The 22,320-nt window shown below is 35.0% G+C and overlaps 2 protein-coding genes across 3 annotated transcripts in view; one reads left to right on the forward strand and one right to left on the reverse strand.

Annotated features, from left to right (window-relative positions):
- Positions 1-226: 226 nt before the first annotated feature.
- Positions 227-21,159, reverse strand: LOC144436227 (FAS-associated factor 1-like). The gene is made up of 16 exons (XM_078124964.1): positions 21,037-21,159; positions 19,229-19,398; positions 17,289-17,599; positions 16,321-16,418; positions 14,999-15,105; positions 12,189-12,387; positions 11,285-11,377; positions 10,604-10,718; positions 9,866-10,011; positions 8,910-9,064; positions 8,262-8,398; positions 7,583-7,671; positions 6,507-6,587; positions 5,464-5,574; positions 4,897-5,112; positions 227-3,742 (listed from the first exon to the last, which is right to left on the reverse strand). The coding sequence occupies exons 1-16, from the start codon at positions 21,073-21,075 to the stop codon at positions 3,662-3,664; spliced, it is 2,148 nt and encodes a 715-aa protein (XP_077981090.1). The 5' UTR covers positions 21,076-21,159; the 3' UTR covers positions 227-3,661.
- A 123-nt stretch (positions 21,160-21,282) lies between these two features.
- LOC144436357 (uncharacterized) overlaps positions 21,283-22,320 on the forward strand; it is an 18,075-nt gene continuing 17,037 nt past the window's right edge. Inside the window, exon 1 of one of the 2 annotated variants that reach the window (XM_078125141.1) lies at positions 21,283-21,369. The gene's annotated coding sequence lies outside the window, so the exon portion shown is untranslated. Of the gene's footprint in view, positions 21,370-21,584; positions 21,712-22,320 lie in introns of those variants that run through there. The other variant, XM_078125142.1, reaches the window with a different exon arrangement.

Here is a 22,320-nt window from a genome sequence, read left to right on the forward strand (position 1 = left end):
CAGTTCCACAACGGCACATTACTGTACATTACGGAGTCAGTCAGTAAATGACTCGTTCCGTTTACTTTTCTGGAGAATTTATCATAACTTGACTCAACAGCACAATTTTTTTGGTAAAAAGGTCAATTTTAATACAAACAAGTAACAAATATTACTTAGTATTCCTACACAACACAAAAGTCCTAATTACAGACAACTGATGAAGTATATCCTTTTACAGTTCTACAAGTCCACATTTTATTTCTATCTTCATCTGATTAAAACAAAAATAATATGCATTTGGATATAATTATTAAAGAGCGTTCTGACAGTCGATTTTTATGCAGACTGGAAATTTTGCTGTTCAGGTCAATATAGAAAGCCAATGTATATATGAACACAGAATGTAAGGTACTGTTGACCTTTTGCCTCGACACTTACTATTGGCCTAGATGTCGACTATATCCATCCACCCCAGTGGAGATACTGACCCAGTATGGGTACATGCATATGTTCAGAGGCTCTGACCCCCTTGTAGACTTTTGATTCTTGATTTTATTTTTTAAGCACATGGAGAGGTTTGACCTCTCCTCTTTGAATGCACATACGATTTCTGACCCCAAATTTTGAACAAAGTAGTTGCCGATTTTGAAACTTATCTGAGACATCTGACCCCTAATTTCTGGCTAAAATGTAGTCTTTTGACCCCAAGTTTTTGCTGCATTTAGTTTGTAATTTGAGTCTACTTGGGTACACCTGTACCAGTTATCCAGCCGGCCAAGTACCCTTCACCCTTCAGAGCCGTCCACACACTATACACCAAACAGAAAGACATCGACAAAGATGCAACACATTGGCACTACCACAATTGTGGTAATTTTATTACAATTTGCATATTACAGCTTTCATACATTTAATAATAAATTTGATAAAATAGTACCCTATACAGTCAAGTGTAGGATGGATATCCAAACTGTCTTTTATCTCTACATCAAAAGAGTCATATTTTAATATCTACAAAACAAAGGAAATGATTACACACGTCATGGGCACCGATAGCAAGGTCAGTGTTTGTTTGTGAGCACAGGTTTATTACCTCCAATTAGGCAAATGTTTCACATAAAATACTGAAAGTTATAGATTTGTGTAGCTTCTAGGTACGCTAGCTACGTACAAAGACTGATTTGTTTATTTCTATGTACAGCTTGGTTTCGCATGATGTACTGTATCCATCCACCTGTGTGTGTGTGTATATAAGAATCTAATCACAATTGTTATGATTAGCAGCTGATGACAGCAATAATGATTGCCAGGTTTCAAATTTGTCAAGAACATCTTTACTGTGTATTCTCATGAAATCACCTATTTAGTCTTGCTGTTCCTTTTGTTTATCACCATTCAAGTTTACTGAAGTATAGCACTGCACAAAGAATATGAAACACCAGGTTTGGACACACCTCTAGGCCTGTCAATCAACTAAATACAGACAACTCACAGCTGATGTGATCCCCAGCATATCCATTCTGGCAGTTCAATGGCCTGCTAATTAGATTTACAATTAACGTCTTGCAAAGCTTAGATAAGATGTGTGGTCTTGATGGATATTAGATGCTCTCTACATTTGTTGGACTGTAATTGTAACACTGGCAATGTATCGTTCAACTTTAGACCTGCCATAACATTCTGATGGATATTGGGTTCTATCAAGCTTGTTTGACTGTGAATGTAGAATCAGCAAGAACCTTATACAAGAAGTCTTTCCTACTTGGTGTTCAGATCAGATGTGTTGTTTTGGGGTCTATCTACCAATAGATTGTTTTCATCTGTAAGCTGATTAGATCGAGACAAGATGGGCTGACTGATCTTAGCCACGTTTCAGCTATCACAACTGTGTCTTAGCATATACATACCATAGCTGACAATTCTACAGATTGCTAATTAGCCATGTTCTGAAAAGTTTACATTAGACGACTTTTCCTGACGGGTATTGGATTCTATGACTAGCTATATTGGTGGACTGTATTTGTAGCATTGGTATAAAGCAGTATTTATCTGATGTTCAAGACTTCAGCTCTGACGTAATGTTCTGGTGGAAGTAGGGTTTGATTTAGTTTGTTTGACTAAAGTAGTATCAGTAAGGACCTTAGACTAGCTTCTAGAATTCAGATCAGATACAGTGTCCTCATAATTTGGTTCTTCTGTACTGGTAAATGTAACACTCATCAGTCAAGGCTTTTAGACTGCAAGTTATGTCCATGTGAGGTAATCTTGTCACTGTTACCATGGAAAATTGCAACTTACATGTCGACTGTCCATTTCCTATCAAAGGACTACAGGATACATCATGAAATGTTGAGTTCTAATGAACTTTTGACCAAGCTTTTGGGGTTTTCTTTGACCATAGCAATCGCGTTACCTGGTTCCTTTTACGACATACTGTGTTAGATAATCTTTTGATCTTTGTTTGATAAGGTGGGATACAGGAATGATCAAGATTGTGTCGATTAAGAGTTGATAAGACCAGAGTGGATGATGACCCCCTACATACAACACCAAGGAGATGTACATGATATCAGAATGCACCGAGTTTATTAGACATTAGATTGTTTAATTATATAATGGTTATCATGGACCATCACATGGTAATATGATGTATTGCTATATCAATTCACCAAGGTTGTGATTTGAAAATGTCACCTTGTATGGTGCGGTGCGTCCACAGACTAACTACTCATTGTTACCACTTTTTTTTTTTACTCCTCAGATTAGCTTGCAATTTTTCTGTCCTTCGTAGGGAAGCTGCAATAATGTGGACATGTTGATTGGACAAGAAGTGACCCAATGTGACATCGTCTAGGAATCTGTAGAGTAGGTGATGAATTATGTAGAGTTGGCAGGTGTTGAAGACAGAGGATAGTAGAAATACCATGTGGTCCTGTGCTTTTTAAGCCAGTGATTACAAGGGTTACCATATATTATCTATACACTAGTATACAAGGTGATTTCAACCACAGACAGTCCTATGGATGCTTGCAGTCATCATACAGTAAACAGATGATATACTTGTTTCTGGCAGCAATGCAGACACAGATGTTTCTGGCAGCAATGCAGACACAGATGTTTCTGGCAGCAATGCAGACACAGATGTTTCTGGCAGCAATGCAGACACAGATGTTTCTGGCTGCAATGCAGAAACAGATGTTTCTGGCTGCAATGCAGACACAAATGTTTCTGGCTGCAATGCAGACACAAATATTTCTGGCTGCAATGCAGACAGATATTTCTGGCTGCAATGCAGACACAGATGTTTCTGGCTGCAATGCAGACACAGATGTTTCTGGCAGCAATGCAGACACACATGTTTCTGGCAGCAATGCAGACACAAATATTTCTGGCAGCAATGCAGACACAAATGTTTCAGGCAGCAATGCAGACATAGATATTTCTGGCAGCAATGCAGACATATATATTTCTGGCAGCAATGCAGACACAAATATGTCTGGCAGCAATAAAGACACAAATGAAACTATCTTACAAAGTTGTGAAACCTGCGGTATTTCTATTTCTATAGAAATAGTAAAATCTGTTTGAGTCATGTACACCATTAAAGTTGACTATTTTACTATCCCCTACTATACTATATTACACTACAATAGACTCTAAATAATTTAAAATGTTTTAGTTAGCGTTCTTCCACAAACACAGTATCTTGAGGGTACATGCCCATTTTTCCTAAACTCTGTGTACGGTCCATGGTTGATAACTACAGAGAACAGAAACAAAATGATCAAGAATTAGTAGTCTTCAAAGGTACACGTCAAATTAGGATTAAAATACGGGTGAGAGAACCAGTTGTTTGGTAGAGAACTAAACAAAATTTACCCCAGAACAGAAACATGATATCTACTCCTAATGGCTCCATTGATAAGACAGCATTAATACAAGACTGTGGGATTCAGATATTGGGCTTTACATTTTCATCTACAAATGTAAACTGTTGCATGATCAAGGTCTGTAGTAGCAAGATTGGATCTTTGCAATTGTTTCAACTGTATACACTGTTCCAAATAGACTATACTGTACTATCCAATTTGATTCTTGGAACAATGAACTGTTAATACATTTTTCATGTCACACTAATGATTTACAGCTAAAACAGATAGTGTTTGTCAGAAGACTGCATGTCACGTATACATTTACAATCACAGCTGATCATTTTGCAGATTTAAGTTCTAGTTTTACTTGATAAGTAACAACAACTTTACTGCTAACATTACATGATTGTTATTGTGGGGGAGTCTGAAAAGCTGAATGAACTACAGCGAAACTCTCTCTTCAATCACAATCCTGTTAGCTGTGTTCAACAATAAAAGTATTCTTATCTAGGAAGTAAAACAGCAATCTCGACCTGCCAAATGATTGACATTGATTATTTTATGCATTGTCTTCCGGCGAACACTTAGCTGTAAGTTTGTGTCTCTCTTTTCAAGTCATATTTAATAACACCAAAGTAGTGAATACTTGCATCTCTACTATAGTAATGTTCTTTGATACACAAACAAGTTGCTTTTGTAGATCATGCCAGCAGAAGAAATTGTGTTATAGACTGGGAAGGTGTGAAAGTAGTAGAAAGAGAGAGTGACAGGAAGATGTCATGGATATAGAAGGCTATGTGGATAAGGAAATCCTCCCCACTGATGAACAGGGAAGAATTGGGGTTATGACTCAGTCATGTATGGGACAATTTACTCACAACAGCGCCATCTAGTGGTGAACAGTAATCATTGTCAGTTTGTCCTGAGGAAGGCAACAGTCACGTTGACAAAACACAGACATGAACAAAAGTAACTTGGTTGTGTTATCAAAGAACACTACTATATTTCCAACCTTATAAACCTGATTACTGAGTGAACTTACATCTCTCTTTGGCCAGTTAGTGAGTACTTTATATTCTTCTGCTTGGTATCCTTTGGATGCAACATAATTGAGTAATATCTGTAGAGGATGTTGAGCTAAAAACTTTCTTGTAACATTTTCTCCATTTGGTAATTTGACACGGATAGTGGTGATGGGTTCAGTGCAGGTATCTGGAGGTTCATCTGGTAGCTGTTCCTCTAATGACAACCTTATTGCCTGTAATACACAAACATCAAGTTAATTTATCATTTCTGGTTGTTTTTTGAAGGGTGGTAAGTGGGTAAAATCTACCTGAGTTTCCCTGTCATTTTACCGAGGTTCCATACCAATGTTTATGTTAGGGACAGTATTAAAGTAGGTAAAGTCTACCTGAGTTCCCCAGTCATTTTACCAGGGCTCGCACCAAAATTATGGTATAATAATGAATGGAAAGTTTGCCAGTTTTATCAGATATACCTTTTTCTGTTACTGTGGTTCCCACACCTTAGCAAAAACATGGTCTTCTATTAAAAAATTTCAAAATTTTCATAAAATATTTTGATGAAACTCTTTTAATCAAACTATTACCTCTTTCTGTTCCTCTACTTCTTGTTTTTCTCTATCTTCTCTTTCTTTCTGTTCTCTTTCTACTAATTCTTTCATACGTTGTTGTTCTTCTTCCGCTTTCCTTTTCTCCTCCTACACACAAATCATCATCATTGTTAGTCTCATCTCCATTCTCAATATTTTGTAATTTATAAACTTGACATTGATACAAAGAACTGTTGTTCATGGTAACAGTAGAACGAGGGTCAATGCTTTCTTGACAAGTTGGAAAGGGTGAAGTCACTATGTTTAATAACTCTTCTGATGTTATATGAGATAAAATGCATTGGTTTCAGTCATTTTCACTAATCAGTATGGAGCTGGCATCAATCAGAACTTACGCGGAAGTGACATATAGGCCTTGCAAGGCAACTTCCATTAAACATATTGTAGACTGTTTCTATGGTTATTCTAATTATGTAACAATACAAGCAGTTGACAATACGTTTAATGGGACTTCCCTTCCAAGGCCCGTACATCACTTCTGCATAAGTTCTGATCATTGCCAACTCTGTACTGATATACGATAAGTGAAAGTGAATGACACCAACACATTTTATCTTGTTTAACATATAAACATAGTGAAATCAAAGGGTATCCTTTCCCTGAATAACTTCATTTTGATATTATTTTGATTAGCTTGTTAACTTCTTGATTGCTTTATTGAGGGTAATAAGCACTTTGGACCCATTAATATCTATGTTCTATTACATATGCATGTCTGTTTACTCCTATGAGACAATGTGTGTCTATGGCATGAAACTACACTGAACAATGAATGAGGAACAAGTTTCAACCATGTTTCTTGGCAATCATGCGTGATGCATGTGATATCAATTCTTCATATGACTCTCCAGAACCAAAAGTTAATGAAAATGCTTTTTATTTCCTGCAGTGGTATTCACGAATGTAAATGATTAAAAATACTCTTCCTCCCTAGGGGGGGTATTTGATTGTACACATCTAAGTACAAGTTGGAAAGAGGAATAGGCCTTATCAGATAATGATATGGTAAACTAAAGTACCTTTGCGCTGTCTATTGCTAGTGACGCTTGGTAAGCTTCATCTTGTTCTTTCTTCATTAACTCTCTCTCTTCTCTCTCAGTCTGTCATCAAAATAGAGAAACAAAGATAGGTCAACTTATTATCAACATTATCTACCACCATATCAGCAAAATCACCATGTAACACTTCATCATCAAAAAATAAATATGCAAACATAAACTATCCATACTCATCATCAAGAATTCTACCATGGCCAATAAATGTGTACAATACTCCAATGAACTACATAATGAAAGAATGAGTTATTTTTACAGCTATATGTTGAACTAGATATATATCCCATAGCATAAGAGCTTTTCCTTAAAGGGACAGATTCAACACAGAATATATAAACACTGGATATTATCAGTAAGTTCTAAGGTTCATCATATATTTTCTCACATTCCACATTTTTCAATGTGTTTTGTCAAAGATATGATTATATTTTTCTGTTTAAATGTAAGTTTAAATTAGTAACTGATATGTAAATTCTGAATATTTAATAAACATTTTTTATAATTAATTTTTTTTTCACTGAACAGAACAGTAGAAAATGCCATCTAGATTTTATTACTTGATACAAAGTATCTGCTAGCCTCTCGCCCACAACCTGGAATCTTTTTTTATCATATATCATATATCTTAGTTTACTTTCAGGTTCTGATGTAATTTATTCTCATTTACTTTTATTTCTGTGGGAAATAAATTTCGATCAAATACTGCATAGTTCTGTTATACTAAAGAAAAAAGATTTCATTGTTTGGCCACTAGGAGTGCTATTCAGATTCAAGATCCATATCAGTTGAGCACTGAAGGCCTCCTTTGAAAATTGCCATTTCCCAAGTTTCAATGTTGGCATTGATAGTCTTCTCACTTAGTCTGAAGAGTTCTGCTTTTTTGTTCAAGATGCGATTCATTGGGTAATTGCATATATTTTATCGATTGTTTCTTGTATTGCCATGTGGGAAGCATCCATGACCAATAGCCTTCATTTTCCCTAAGATGGGGGCGCCCTCTTGTGACACTTATTTTATGAATATTTAATGTATTTGCATACCTCCTCTCTCATTTCACTCTGCTGGTGTTCGGTAAATACATCTACAGCATTGATCAGATTTGTCATCAATTCATCTAGTGATGTGTTGCCTGCAATCGGAACGACAACAATTATGGAATACGGAACAAATTGAACATGACCGAACCCCCCTCCCCTTCCCCACCCCATGACACTTGAGCACCACAGTGGTATACAGATGGTATTTACAGATGGTTCTCTGTGGTCATACCAGTGTGTATGTACTACCAGTGCAGCAAAATACACGGCAAGTATGAGTGCAAATACCCCGAGTACCAACACTGGCACTTATAAGTAAACAGGGTTTTTATTATTACATATGTTTATCCGAACAAGTTTTGAAACAGAAATACACATACAACTGTTGATTTAATGTACTTGAAACAATCATGCATTCATTTGCAAACAGGTATATAATAACAGCCCACTGTAATAGACCCCTGATGATGCTGATGAGATGTCAGCAAAAATTTGGTATTCACTTTTTGACTCTGTGAGTAAAGATTTTCATTTGTAACTATGAACCCGGTGTCCATGAAAGTATATAATATTTTCAGTAATTCAAGATTTATACGGCCATATCACCATTTGAATTATAAAAAGGCATGGATTGTTAAACTAATTATTTTATAGGATGACATCACAAATGTGACTAGCTTACCTTGTAAGACTTTAAACACTTCTGTGTTTGACCTTACTTTCATTATGACAAGAAATAGAGGGAACTGGTCTGTTCTAAAACTTCTGACTGTACTAGCAGCTACACTACCAAAATGTTGTGTGCACCAATTTAATAATCTGAATGAAATAAATGCATAAAATTAGTACATGGCTGCGAAGTGAACATGAAATATGTTAATTTAAGATGTACAAGCCAAGTTTATTTTCACTTAGTTTAAAATACTTACATAAAACTCAAATTAAACTCTTCTAGTATGTTAAGGTTAATGTACAGTTTCAGTGGCATTAAACATCATTTTGTGGTATTTTATAAAGTGGCTATACGGATGAGGATTGGATATTTATTTTGGATTTTTAATTTATAAAAAAATTTTATCATGGGCTTCCTACTTGAAAAATCAATGTGAAACAACATATGCAAAGTCCTTGTTTGTAACTCAATAAATTGCAAAACACTAATAAATGTGTAAAATGTTTGTTATTGTACATACAATAACAAACTTTTTACACATTATTTTTTTTTTTTTTTATATTCAGAATGAACAACTCTCAAGATTTTGATATTGATTCTAGAGATACAACACTAAAATCTAAGTTACTTTTACCAATGTAGTTTGTATATACTTACTTGGCTTTATTTTCATCTCCTGTGATGTCCCAGGCCCAGTTGATAAAATTTGAATTAAGATATGATACAATAGTGTCTGAGCACAAAACTTGACTACAAAATACGTTGCTCTGTACACTGTTATCATGGTGGATGTAAATAGCTAAAAGTTTACGCTGTAAAAAAACCCACAGAAAACATTAGTTTAATTGAGTTCTAAACATTACATGGTTGGTAATATAGATGTAACTAGCTAGAGACTATGCTGTAAATAAAACAGAAAACCGTAATTCAAGAGTACTTTACGATTGATCGACACTATACAGATTCGTAATGTAGATGTACAGAGCTAACGTTTACAATGTAAAAACAAAATTTTTTTGAAATAGATGTCAAAATGACATTAAAAGTACTTCATCTCAGTGTTTCCGTTAACACAAAATCCTATATATCTCACGCATATCAATGTTGACATTAGCATACATAAATAAAGAGACTGGTTAAATCCAATATGGCTGCTGAATACTGTGTTAACTCAATGGGAAATAAAAGATCGTTCATTTCTTTGAAAACAAGATGCAGAACACAAATTTTCTTTTATTATTTAAAAAGGACGAAGAACAACCTTTCATGAGACCAAGTATGAAGAGATTTTAATAACTTTGAATTTTTAGGGACATTGCTCCCATGATGCATTCTACCTCAAGTGCTCAATGATAACATTATATTTTCTATTAAAAAAATAATTTCTCCAGAATAAGAAGATGTATATACTGTAATAAATTAATACAATCTAAGATGGGCTATTTTACTTTGGAAACAATATCTTTTGTTCATGATGCTTGAAAAGTACACAATCAGATCATTTATCTGACGAAAAAACTTAAATTTTAATCTCGCACGTTAGGTGTACAAAACTTAAAATCAGTCCATAACATGTAAGTTTTGTACAACCAATAGGAAAACATGTTACTTACGTCTTTGGCTGGTACACTGAAGGCCTCTTTAAAAGCATCTTCAATTGGTCCCAGATAAAACACAGGATGTCGTTCACTGTATCTGCTACCAAATTCTTGTGAAAAATGAATCAATGCTGATGTGATATCATCTACGTTGGTTGGTACTGCAAGGGGATAATGACACAGAGAAGAGTTAAAGTTGCAGAATGATTGTTGAAACTGTTTTTCTTAGATACAATTACTTAATCATTGATACAGTACACCCTGAATAGTAGTGCCTCACCTATGGGTAAATGTATAAGTGTGGCTGTACATATACAATATGTAATTGGGTAAAATAAATCCTATTAAATTGATTTTTGGGTCCACACCATAAATTCAGCACCCAATGAATCACCATTTTAACTCCGTAGTATATAACTTATAGATAAAATAGATCTAATCTACATGTACTACTTATAGATAAAATAGATCTAATCTACATGTACTACTTATAGATAAAATAGATCTAATTTACATGTACAATGTCTAATTATTGGCATTTTAACAATTTTCAAATATATTGTCGGTCATCTGATTGAAAAAATATTACTCCAGGTACAACTAGTTCAAACTTTAAGATAGTTTATCTAATCTAATCTAGTCTAGTCTAGTCTAGTCTAATCTAATCTAATGTATATAGCACACCCATTCATAAGAATTACTTTGCTATGTATATTTAAATGATTATTTTCTACGATAAAATTGATAACGTACAAAGAGGTTCAAATTTTCGTTGCTGGACATCATCTACAAACATATCTTGGTCATCATACGGTGGGCAAGCGTCTTCATACTCGTCATCAGATTCACTGGCAGCATCAGTTGTTAACTGAAATAGATAATAACTCAATCAATACTTCCACTCCAGGTTTAAGTTCAAAGGTTAACATCAGGCGATTGTACTGTTTCCTATGAGTCATATACATGTCACTATACACTGTTGTATCGTTCAGTTATACACTTGTAAGGAATATAGCCTATGGTATTGAATTTGATTGACTGATTGACTGACTGATTGATTGATTGATTGATTGATTGATTGATTGATTGATTGATTGATTGATTGATTGATTGATTGATTGATTAATTGATTGATTGATAGATAGATAGGGGTTAAATGAAAGATATGAATCAGTTTACACGATCACTTTGAATCTGTTTTGAAGGTAGACAAAAACTGTTGATAAGTACTTTCATTTTGGTGTAATCTATTTTGGGACTGACTATGTTGGCTAACACTTAGTCAATGGTATTGATAATTGGCAGGTAATAAATACTTACATTTACTGGTCGTGATCTATTTTGGAATGGACTATGTTGACTAACATTGACTATGTCAACTAATTAACATGTCTATGGTATTGATAATTGACAGGTGATATTTCCAATACTTACATTTATTGGTCGTGTTCTATTTTGAGACGGACTATGTCGACTAACACTTAGCCTATGACATGGATAATTCAGACCACATGCTGCTAAGGTGAGCTGAAACATAACAAAAGAAAGTTTAATGTTTAATTATGTTTGATGAGCAATAAGTTAGAAATACAGCGAAGTTTACAATCACTATGTTATACAGTATGAGTTTAATCCAACATTCTTTGTACTCTAATGGATACAGTGCATTCACACCACTGTGGTGTTTTTCATTCTCATAAGGACTTTATTCAGACTTCTACATCATATTTCCACATGGTTAGAGTGTTCATATCAATCACATGTTCTCCACAATCAAAGCTCTAGGTGCTATATTAGCAAAACAACATCTGTATTATTGCCAAGGTTGGCAAACCCCAGTAAAGAGCAGAAGGTAAGAAATCATGTAGATTTGATGTACTTTTCCATACACTCCGAGTCCTGACGTACCATAACTTGGTTTGGGAACCCTGGTAAAATAAGGTAACTTAGGAACAGTATACCCTCTAATATAAGACAAAATTTGTTGTTCGGGCTCAAAATGATGAAAACTATGTTTCTAGCGAGTCACCATACAGTAAGAGATAGGGAACATCCAATTTTGAAGGATCAAAAGTTACTGTTGTGGGTGAGTGGTGCACTAGTCTGAAAATTTCAGCCATTGGTCTGCCTAATATAGCCATTTGCTATCCCATGAGGGAGCGCATTACATATGTGAAAGCACGGCCTGGATTGTTCAGGCTAGTGGTGCACCAAATTAGCATAAAGGGCACACTGCCAAGGAAGTCAAATAGACTTTACCTACCAAATATCACCCTCAGCAAAAATACATTTATACATTTAACACGCATTCAGAAAGTTTCATAAAAATTGAGCTTACAGAGTCATCATTGCCTGTGGCATCAGGCCAACCTGTCCATTCTTGTTGCCTTACAGGTACATCAATTAAAGTGTCTACGTCTTGTTTGACTTCTTGTATCGTCCGTGATCCAGGGAAGTTCAAAGAAAATTCCTTCCTTTCCTCTATATGAGTTATAATAAGTCTATAATTTTGCTGTAGTCGTTCCAGAAATTGAGGACTGCTTGCAAGTTGAGAGAAAAAGCAAAAACATATATCAATCAATCAATCAATCAATCAATCAATCAATCAATCAAAAGTTAAGTTTTAATAATCCTGTAATTGGCTGTTTCAATCAAGAAGGTGAAAAAAATGTACACATAAAATACTATTAATATTATATTAAGGTAGAACACACCTCAGGAATGAATTTCACTTAAAATCAAATATTTTTAAATCCCTCCAAACTTTGCCATATGAAATTTGCTTCTGGTCCTTTTGAAATAATACAAGAAATTTGGGTGTTGACCATCTTGGTTTGAAGAAATTCGTCAATCTTTAATTTTCACTGAGTTAAACACAATATTCGGCAGCCATATTGGATTCCATAACGCCTTAATTTTGACCTCTATTTCAAAACTTTGTATGGTAACCCTTGATTTTTTTCTTGATTTTAACCACGTATGGGTTGGCGTTTCTAGAACAAAGTACCAGCAAAAGTTTAAACAGTTTGTTTCTGAGGTGCTTTTCATGTAAGGTGCATTTCAGAGAACATTGTGTATAGCTTTCTCTTCAAGAGAAATTCTGGGCCCCTACAATACAGTGTAATATATTGAATTGCTGAATTGAAATATTCAGCATACTTTGGCACATTCTTCTGTATATTGTATCTACTGTGTGTAGCACACATGTTTAAGTTTTCACACAGCAATTGACATATTTGCTAGCTTCAAAAGCTTAGGACTATGTAATACCTTAAAATCACCCTGTAATATAGTAGGTTTTATAAGTTACTCCTTGGAGACTGTACAAAAGACTACCTGTTTTATTCTGACTTTACTTAACAGACAGTCATTGTCAAACTTATGAAAGTTAGACATAGTGTTTTGTTGTGCTGTTCTCAATCGTTGTTATTATAGTAGTAGCTAAAACAATTCACCAATTCAGATCTTATTTTGTTGGATTGTGGTGGTAAATATTACATTATACTGTAGGGTTTTAATTTAGCAGTTGTCCTGGGCACATAGACTACTTAACATTGTATCTAGACTACCAAATTAGCAGTAGCCCAGGACACATCTAAACATTGTATCTAGACTACCAAATTAGCAGTAGCCCAGGACACACAGACTACTAAACATTGTATCTAGACTACCAAATTATCAGTAGTCCACTCCAGGACTCATACATGTAGACTACCAAAAATTGTATCTAGACTACCAAATTAGCTGTAGTCTTGGGCACATAGACTACTAAACATTGTATCTAGACTACAAAATTAGCAATAGTCCAGGACACATACATGTAGACTACTAAACATTATATCTAGACTACCAACTTAGCAGTAGTCCAGGACACATACATGTAGACTACTAAACATTGTATCTAGACTACCAACTTAGCAGTAGTCCAGGACACATACATGTAGACTACTAAACATTGTATTTAGACTACCAAATTAGCAGTAGTCCAGGACACATAGACTACTAAACATTGTACCCAGATTTATTATATGTATGAGGTGGTAGTCTGTTAGACCAGTCTGTTAGCTGAAACAATTCACTTGGATAAATCTGTGACGACCAATTCTATAAGTTGAATTCGAGACCTGCTGCGGCCCACATTCACATGATGTCATCTTTAAGACACACCCATCTGCCATAGCGATGAAATGAGGTAATGAAAGACGCTGCCCAGCCCACATCCTTCTGTGTTACACAGACACGTACACAACATATACGAAGACTAAAACAGCATATAACAGCTGCAAGTATTATGTAGTTTCTTCTGAACTCAGAATACAAATTATCTGTCTGGCTGGAAGTAGTTGTCACCCTTCAAAAGTAGTACTTCAAAGTTTTCGAAAATAAAGCAGTGTTTTTATAACTTTCTTCTCATAAAGACACAATTTACATTTTGGTCTTCTTCTGAATAATGCTAAAATAAATTTCACTTTGAACAACATTTTTTTAATCCACAAAACTACTCCAGTACATGTAGTTCTTATATTTCTGCTAAATGAAGAATGTGCCTCAGATATGAACTCTTTAAACTTTCACTGTTGCTTTGGTCAACAAAACTCCAACCTATTCTCAGTTAAAAGTTATTAAAAAATTTGTAGTTACATACAAATGTTTGAAACAGAGGTCAAAATATTATCAAAATTTAGTCATTTTAGAATCCAATATGGCCGCAGAATACTGAGTTAACTCGATGAAAAAATAACAGATTTTACGATTTCCTTGAAAACTGAACAGGACAGTGAACCCCCAAAATTCCTTTATTATTTCAAAAGGACCAGGAACCAACTTTCATATGACGAAGTTTGGAAAGAATTGAAGAACTTTGATTTTCAGGAAAATCTGTCCCTGGGGTGCCCCAGGACAAACCTTCAGTTTGCTAGATTGATTGACTTTTCATTGATCTGTAATGAACCAGAATTTACTACATCACTATATCTCTACAAGGAACAAAAATTCTACTAAAGACAAAAAGAACATTTAAAACACACTGATCTGCATATATATATAAAAAGATATCCAAATAACCGGTTATCACACCTAGATTTTAATCCTATATAAAAAGTTTCACTTCTGATCCAACTACTGTACATCAACAGAAATATGACTTACTTATCTCCATTTGGCTGCTGAGGTCTAATGACTGTGGGATTAGTCACATCTGGTGTTAACAAAAATAATCTATTCTCTTTGGGTAAATTTAGTGTAGACAGGATAACCTGAAACACAACAGGATCAATTCGTATGATTATTTTACACATACAAAGAACTTCAAACTTAAGATATTTATGTATATATTTGGATCTTTTTCTTTTTTTAAAAATAAAACTGACATGGAATCATTACTTTTGGTACATTTAGTGTTGTTGAAGTGAAGACAGGATAACATGAAATACAACATGATCAATTGATGTGATTATTTCACACAGCGAAAAAAATATGAAGGTTAGGAAACACACATATATGTTCGGATCTTTATATATCTTAATATACCCTGTAGTGTAATCATTATTTCTTGTACATGTAGTGTTGATGCTAGAGTTTTAGAACCCAATTAACAGAACGAGGGAAAATTTGCGTCATCATTGCTTTTACATTCCATGTTTTTGCAAAGTTTTGGAACTGATATAACAGAATGGCAGGTGTGTGTGGGGTTGGGGGTGTGGGTGGGGGGACTGGTATCACATTTTTCTTGTACAGTCAAGGTTTTATACAAGGTTTTAGAACCACAACAATAAAATGGGGAAAATCTCGAAACAAATCAAAGTTAATTTTTCAATACATATTATGACAAAGAAGTTTGTACTACAATTTCTATTGATTACAAAAATCATCTTGATAAGTTGAAATTGTAAATTATAAGACTATAGAGTATCTCAGTAACAATTTCTCTGGTGAAAAAATTGAAAATGTCACATTTTCAAAAAAAATCACATTTTTCAACAAGATTATACAAAAGCATCAAGTCTGTCAAGAAGTAAGGTGCAATAGTTGTTAATATAAAATACAATAAAATATAATATAATATAATATAATATAATATAATATAATATATGATGTAATATAATATATTATATCATACCATAATATATCATATCACAAAATAACGTAAGTCATTAAGGCTGAGAAGTAGATATTCACTGCCTGCAGCAACTTTCAAAATATGAATATAGTTCACTGAAACAGGCAAAGGCTAGATGGTTGTAGAAAACCTGATATCAACAGTGACAAATAGGAAAATAAATGGAGAATATATTGTTCACGGTTCCAAGAATCACTAGGACAGTACAATATAGTTACTTTGGAACGGCAAATTGGAAACAAATGTGACGTTTCAATCTGTCTACTACGGACCTTGGTCATAATTTATCAATTCAAAGTAACTATATTGTACTGTCCTAGGAAAATAAATGTATTATATTAAAACTACTCACATCATTCTTAGGATCTATAGCTGTACCTGGGAAACCCCGTAGTACCTGTTTATCTGGAGATACATTTATTTCTCCAAATAGTATAGCTTTTATTGTTCCTACAGGATAGAAAACAAAGAGGCATGTCAAAAAATAATTATACACAAACCATCTCTCTCTCTCTAATCTCAACCTCAAATTCAATATCTTTCTTTCTCACATCATCTACCTTAGCGCCCCCCCCCCCCCCCCAAAAAAAAAAAAAAAAAGAAAAAAAAAGAAAAAAAAAAAAGAATTGTTACTGGCCAGCGCGCACGTCACTTAAATGCTCTCGGTCTTCTTTTTTTTTCATGTTTGTCCAGCCCGGGGGGAAACACAAAAATACCCCTCTCTACTTCAGTGAAGACAACTGCAGAGCCAATCATGAACAAGCAAATAACATCTGCCCCACATAAACACTTACTCTAAAGTACTAAATAAAAAGAACAATAACTGCCATAAATAGTAGATTGAGTGACAGGTTGAGAATTAAAAAAAAGAATTTGCATCATCGCACCACTTCAGACAAAATGTCCTGACCAGAAACAATTCTTTCTTTTTTTTGGCCTTATACTGATAATTACCTACACAAATTATACATTCTGATTATTTGAAAAATTGTTGGTAATTGAAGTAAACACTGGAAAAGCAACAAGGAATACAAATATGTTGATATTTCATATATATATTTATGTAGAAATCAACCAAGTGATTTATTTCACCAATCAAATGTACCTACCCTATTGGATATCTATTCCTACCTACTCTTTCTGAATCAGGTACTGAAAGGAGTATACCACTTTCTCCGTTTTAATATCAAATTTCAACTTTATCAAATTTCTCTTCTCACATACAGTTTCTGTATCAGAAACTGAAAAAGTATGAAATGGGTGTTGTCCTTTCTCTGTATTCAATATTAACATTCAACTTTGTCAAATTTCACTTCTTACCTACAGTTTCTGAATCAGGTATTGAAACAGGTATAGTTCTTTCTCTGTATTCAATATTAAAATTCAACAATCTTTTTCTGAAAGGTTCACCATAATTTGAATTTGATGCTAATGATGTTGATGCTGCTCCTGACGACAACAATGATGAGGATGATGATGCTGTTGGTACTATTGGGGGTAGAACTGGAACAACTGGTGGTGGTACAAAGGCACCTGGTTGAAAGGACGATGAACCAGTTGATGACGAAATGACTGGTCCTGGTCGATATTGAAACTCTGGTGGCTCAAATCCATCAAAGTGAGATGATGACCTATGTTGATGATGAATAAATAAATAGGTAAGTACATATGTACGCACTTACATATACCCACACACATACACATATGTATGTACATAAGTAAACACATACAGTATGTACGTACGTACGTGCGTGCGTGCGTGCGTGCGTGCATGCATGCATGCATGCATGCATACATACATACATACATACATACATACATACATACATACATACATACATACATACATACATACATACATACATACATACATACATACATACATACATACATACATACATACATACATACATACATACATACATACATACATACATACATACATACATACATACATACATACATACATACATACATACATACATACATACATACATACACACACAGTATGTACATACAGACACAGACACAGACACAGACACACACACATGGATGTAGTGCTGCAAATAGTAAAAGACAGTATAGAATATGGTTCAGGAAGTAAAATGCTAAAAGTACCTTCTACCCAAAAAAATACAAACTCATGCATAAAACCTAAAGTGAATCTCTTACTTACGAAACATAAAAACACTCATGTGGAAAGTATATCTCATTATTCCAGTATATTCATTTTAATGAAATGTGATGTAAAATAAACTGATTTTTGTCTGGAGAATCTAGTAAAAGCAATGAAGCCTATCCTATGAGATGACAATGAATATTCTATATAGAGTAAAGCTATTACTTGTATTAGCAATTCTATAGGTACAGTTCTCTTGATGTCATTTAGTCTAAAACCTCATGAATAAATTCCAGTATATGTGTACACTAAGCATACTTTGGGTTGCCATCATGCTCCCTGCATACACTGATTTCAATTTTAAAAGTCTTGCAAATGGTACATGAATATCAAATCCATCAAATCAAACTCTGTCAGATATACATTTTTGTCAACATTTGTTGGATGACAAATGCCTGGTTAACCCTTAAGAATGTCTTACACTGTGCAATGATTAAATGACCCCCTAAGTTACTAAGCTTGGTCATTTATCCCCTGACACTTAAAGAATGCTAAATTCAAAGTCTGGCAAATGCTTCTTGAATATCAAAGCCGTAACATCAAAGTCTGTGACATATGCATTTTATAAGAAGTGTTTGATGGCTCGCTAATCCTTCCATTTCATACTACATGATTACATGACCCTCTATGCTCAGCGATTTTTCAGTACATTTACGAAAACAGTCCAATCCATAGTAACCTATATACAGAAAATATGACATTTTAAATTCCATGTCTTGTTTTACTGGAATTTCTACACTACTGTAATTTCATTTCAGATACTTCAGGAAAATCTTCTGCTAGAGATTTCAACGTAGAATGAAGTATTATTTAGTACTTATTCACCCAATCAAGCATAGTGACTCACTTTTACCAAACTATTTATGTAACTTCAAACCCTGGCTTATTGTACAACGACAAAGTGAAATTTATATAACTAATAATTTAGGAATATGCTAAATGTTTGCTAATGCAACATATAAGTTATGCTTAATGCCTAAAAACAGTGGCTAAGAAAATGAAAAGTGGGTTTCAAAAAGTGGTCAGATGGTGAAATCGTGATTTGTGTGGCAGCCCTAAGTCTGTGATTACATGGCATTACCCATAGAATTGTGGTGGTGGTGGTGGTGGTGGTTCAATTGGTGATTCTGCCACACTCTCTGTTGGTGGTATGTCCATCGGTAGTACATTGGTGACTGCTCTGTGTAAGTCCCAATCATTCTGGTCAAGTAGCATAATACATTCATCTAGGTTTTCCAATCCAGTACAAGCCTACAAGAAAGTACTCAGAATTAGTTGAACTTTTCAAATGTTACTGATATATATTACTTGCTGGTAGAGGGTATAGACAGTTGTGTGAGTCACAGACATTAGTAAAACTGAATTACAATTTGTTACATTTTTTCACAGAAGAATGAAAAGCACACAGTTCTGAAGTCATTAACATGTCTTTTGTAACCATGTTGCACATAAATGCAATGTACGCAACTAAATAAAGTGAAAAATTTAGTCTCTAAGAACCAATAGACTGTAAGGTATGTCATGTCATTCCGCTGTCATCACCCCCCTCCCCCCCCCTCTCTCTCTCTCTCTCTCTCTCTCTCTCTCTCTCTCTCTCTCTCTCTCTCTCTCTCTCTCTCTCTCTCTCTCTCTCTCTCTCTCTCTCTCTCTCTCTCTCTTGCTCTCTCTCTCTCTCTCTCTCTCTTGCTCTCTCTCTCGCTCTCTCTCACTCTCTCTCTCTCTCCCTCCCCCCTCTCTCTCTCCCTCCCCCCTCTCTCTCTCCCTTCCTCCATACCTCCCTCCCTCCCTTACAGCCCAGTTGTTGAATTGGTCTAAATTTCTATTGAGAAAAATATCAGTTTTCAATTCATGTTAGGACTTCTTGGTTATAAATGATTTATTTCAGGTGTTATAAAGTTGGAGTGAGCGGCTACCAGAAACAACAATTTCAAACTGGATTAACCTCCAACATTTATACAAGTTAATCCAGTACAAGTCTGGATGTCAACGTGATCACGGATAGCGCTAGACTTATCCAGTACACTAGTGTTATGCTGGCACTACTATCTCATTGCAATATGATATACACTGGAATGTTCACATGTGGTTGTGATAAAAATAATAATAATCATAGCTACATACTCAATAAAATTGAATAACTACAAATATGTTGATTATACTATAAACATTGCCATTTGGTAGTAAATTATATTTTCACCTATTTTTTTAATGAGTTTAGAAAGTATTCACATTAAATTAACCATGAATACAGCTGACACACAACTATTCTCAGCACAAGTCTAGGTATATAATCATATGTACAAGTATTCATATTATCTAACATCAATTACTCGTTGCTTGCATAACCTCATTTCTAACAATACAACGGCATCAGCTGATGTTTACGCGAGAATAACACTGTGTCATTTGGAAATCCGTTGGTTAGTTATGGTAGCGGTGTTATTCTTTTTCTACCATATGACTAACTGTGCAATGTCAAAATGCCGAATCATTTCCGGGGGTATACATCCTATCTAACCCCCCCCCCCTCCCCCACCATGTTTTTAACGTGAATCCTCAGTTTACGAACCGCCACATTAACTTCTTAACGAGTTATATGAGTCCACAGAAACTGAAGACTCGACACTTTTCTTGAGCAAACTCGTCATATCAACTTTACGAAAAGAACAAAGGATACCCACAGTTTTTTTGACATTTATTTTTGTGATCAATGGTCGCACTTTTCGGACTGGCTGCGTCATGCTTCTGAAACACTTTCCGATTTCTATCAGATATCCGCCTTTCTTGGGTTAACGGTGTTTCATTTACTCAGCCAAGATTATGGATCCTAACAAAATGTTATCATACTGTTCATTTCTCACGAAAATGTTAAAATATAGAGCAAAATACCTGAAAATTGGCTAGAATTTCTTCTCTGTTCGCCGCCATTGTTGTTGCTTAATGTTTGAACTGCGCAGGGTCGTCTTTACTTTCGTTGCGGCAGCGTATTACGACATTTCCAACAGGGCTTCAGTTTGCGACATTCCGTTTAAACAGATGACGTCATTTGTTTTGGACCATTGTTTAGACACGCGTACTGAGTAACAAAAGAGCTTTGGCACTTTGCCCAGCGTCAGTGCATAGATCACGTCGGCCAATCACTTCGCGAAATTTCAACATGTTCAGGACATGTCTGTGAATAAAGCGTCCTATTGCTTGGGATTGGTCGAGGAAAATTTAAAGGTCTGTATCTTAGACGATTTAAAATCACCTATGTCTCCATGACTATATTTTTAAACGCGGAAGTGGTTCGTACAGACTACGAGAGGCCACACCGAGCTAGCAGCCGTTTGTAGCACCTGCACGGTGCATTGAAAGTGACATATCCCGTTTTATATTGTACGCAACGGTATTACTATCTTTTATTTAAAAAAAAAAAACGGTTGCTCGCCAGTTGACAGACCGGTCGGCCTCATCAAAATAGACGCGACGCTTAGATTTAATTTGTGATTTGTCTGCCAACAAGGTAACGAGATAAAACATTTGTAACGGGTCCAGTGTTTGGATGTTGCATTCAGTTGTACGGTGAGTTGATTATTTTATTTTGAAATTCAAAATATCGATTGCTATTGTTATATCCTATTCCACGTATGTGTATTTTTAAATGTGAGTGTGCACCTCTTAATACGGACATGGTTCTAGTGTTGCAGTGTTGACCTTAAAATGTTTCCCGTTGGGAAGCGACTCGGCTGCAGTTCACGCCGTTGCTAGCAGTGATTATTTGTATTAAAGCGTATCATCCATGCGCCATTGACTTCATTCGACGTTGCACACGCTTTACTATATATATATATGCATCACACTGTGGGAATATTAATGTTCAATTATATAAGAGAGGATGCAAAATAGAGTTGATGGCCAGTACCCAATATAAATTATTCGCCGATTGAACCCTGGGGGTAACGCCGAGGCACTAATCCAAGAACGTATCCTTCTCGATTTTCACTGGATAGTTGTGTTCTGATTAGTGTCACGTTGTCACGTTATACGTCACTTGATATATATATATTTTCCATTTGCCTCGTTCATGTATAATATGCATGATAAATTATGGTGCACGGAGTTGTCGTACTCTAGCCTATGTATATCCGTCCATATGTGTTCCTGCAATATACCTGGACATCGAATAGAATG

Source organism: Glandiceps talaboti, chromosome 6 (genome assembly GCF_964340395.1).
Source record: "Glandiceps talaboti chromosome 6, keGlaTala1.1, whole genome shotgun sequence".
In the NCBI taxonomy this organism is placed as follows: Eukaryota; Metazoa; Hemichordata; class Enteropneusta; family Spengelidae; genus Glandiceps; species Glandiceps talaboti.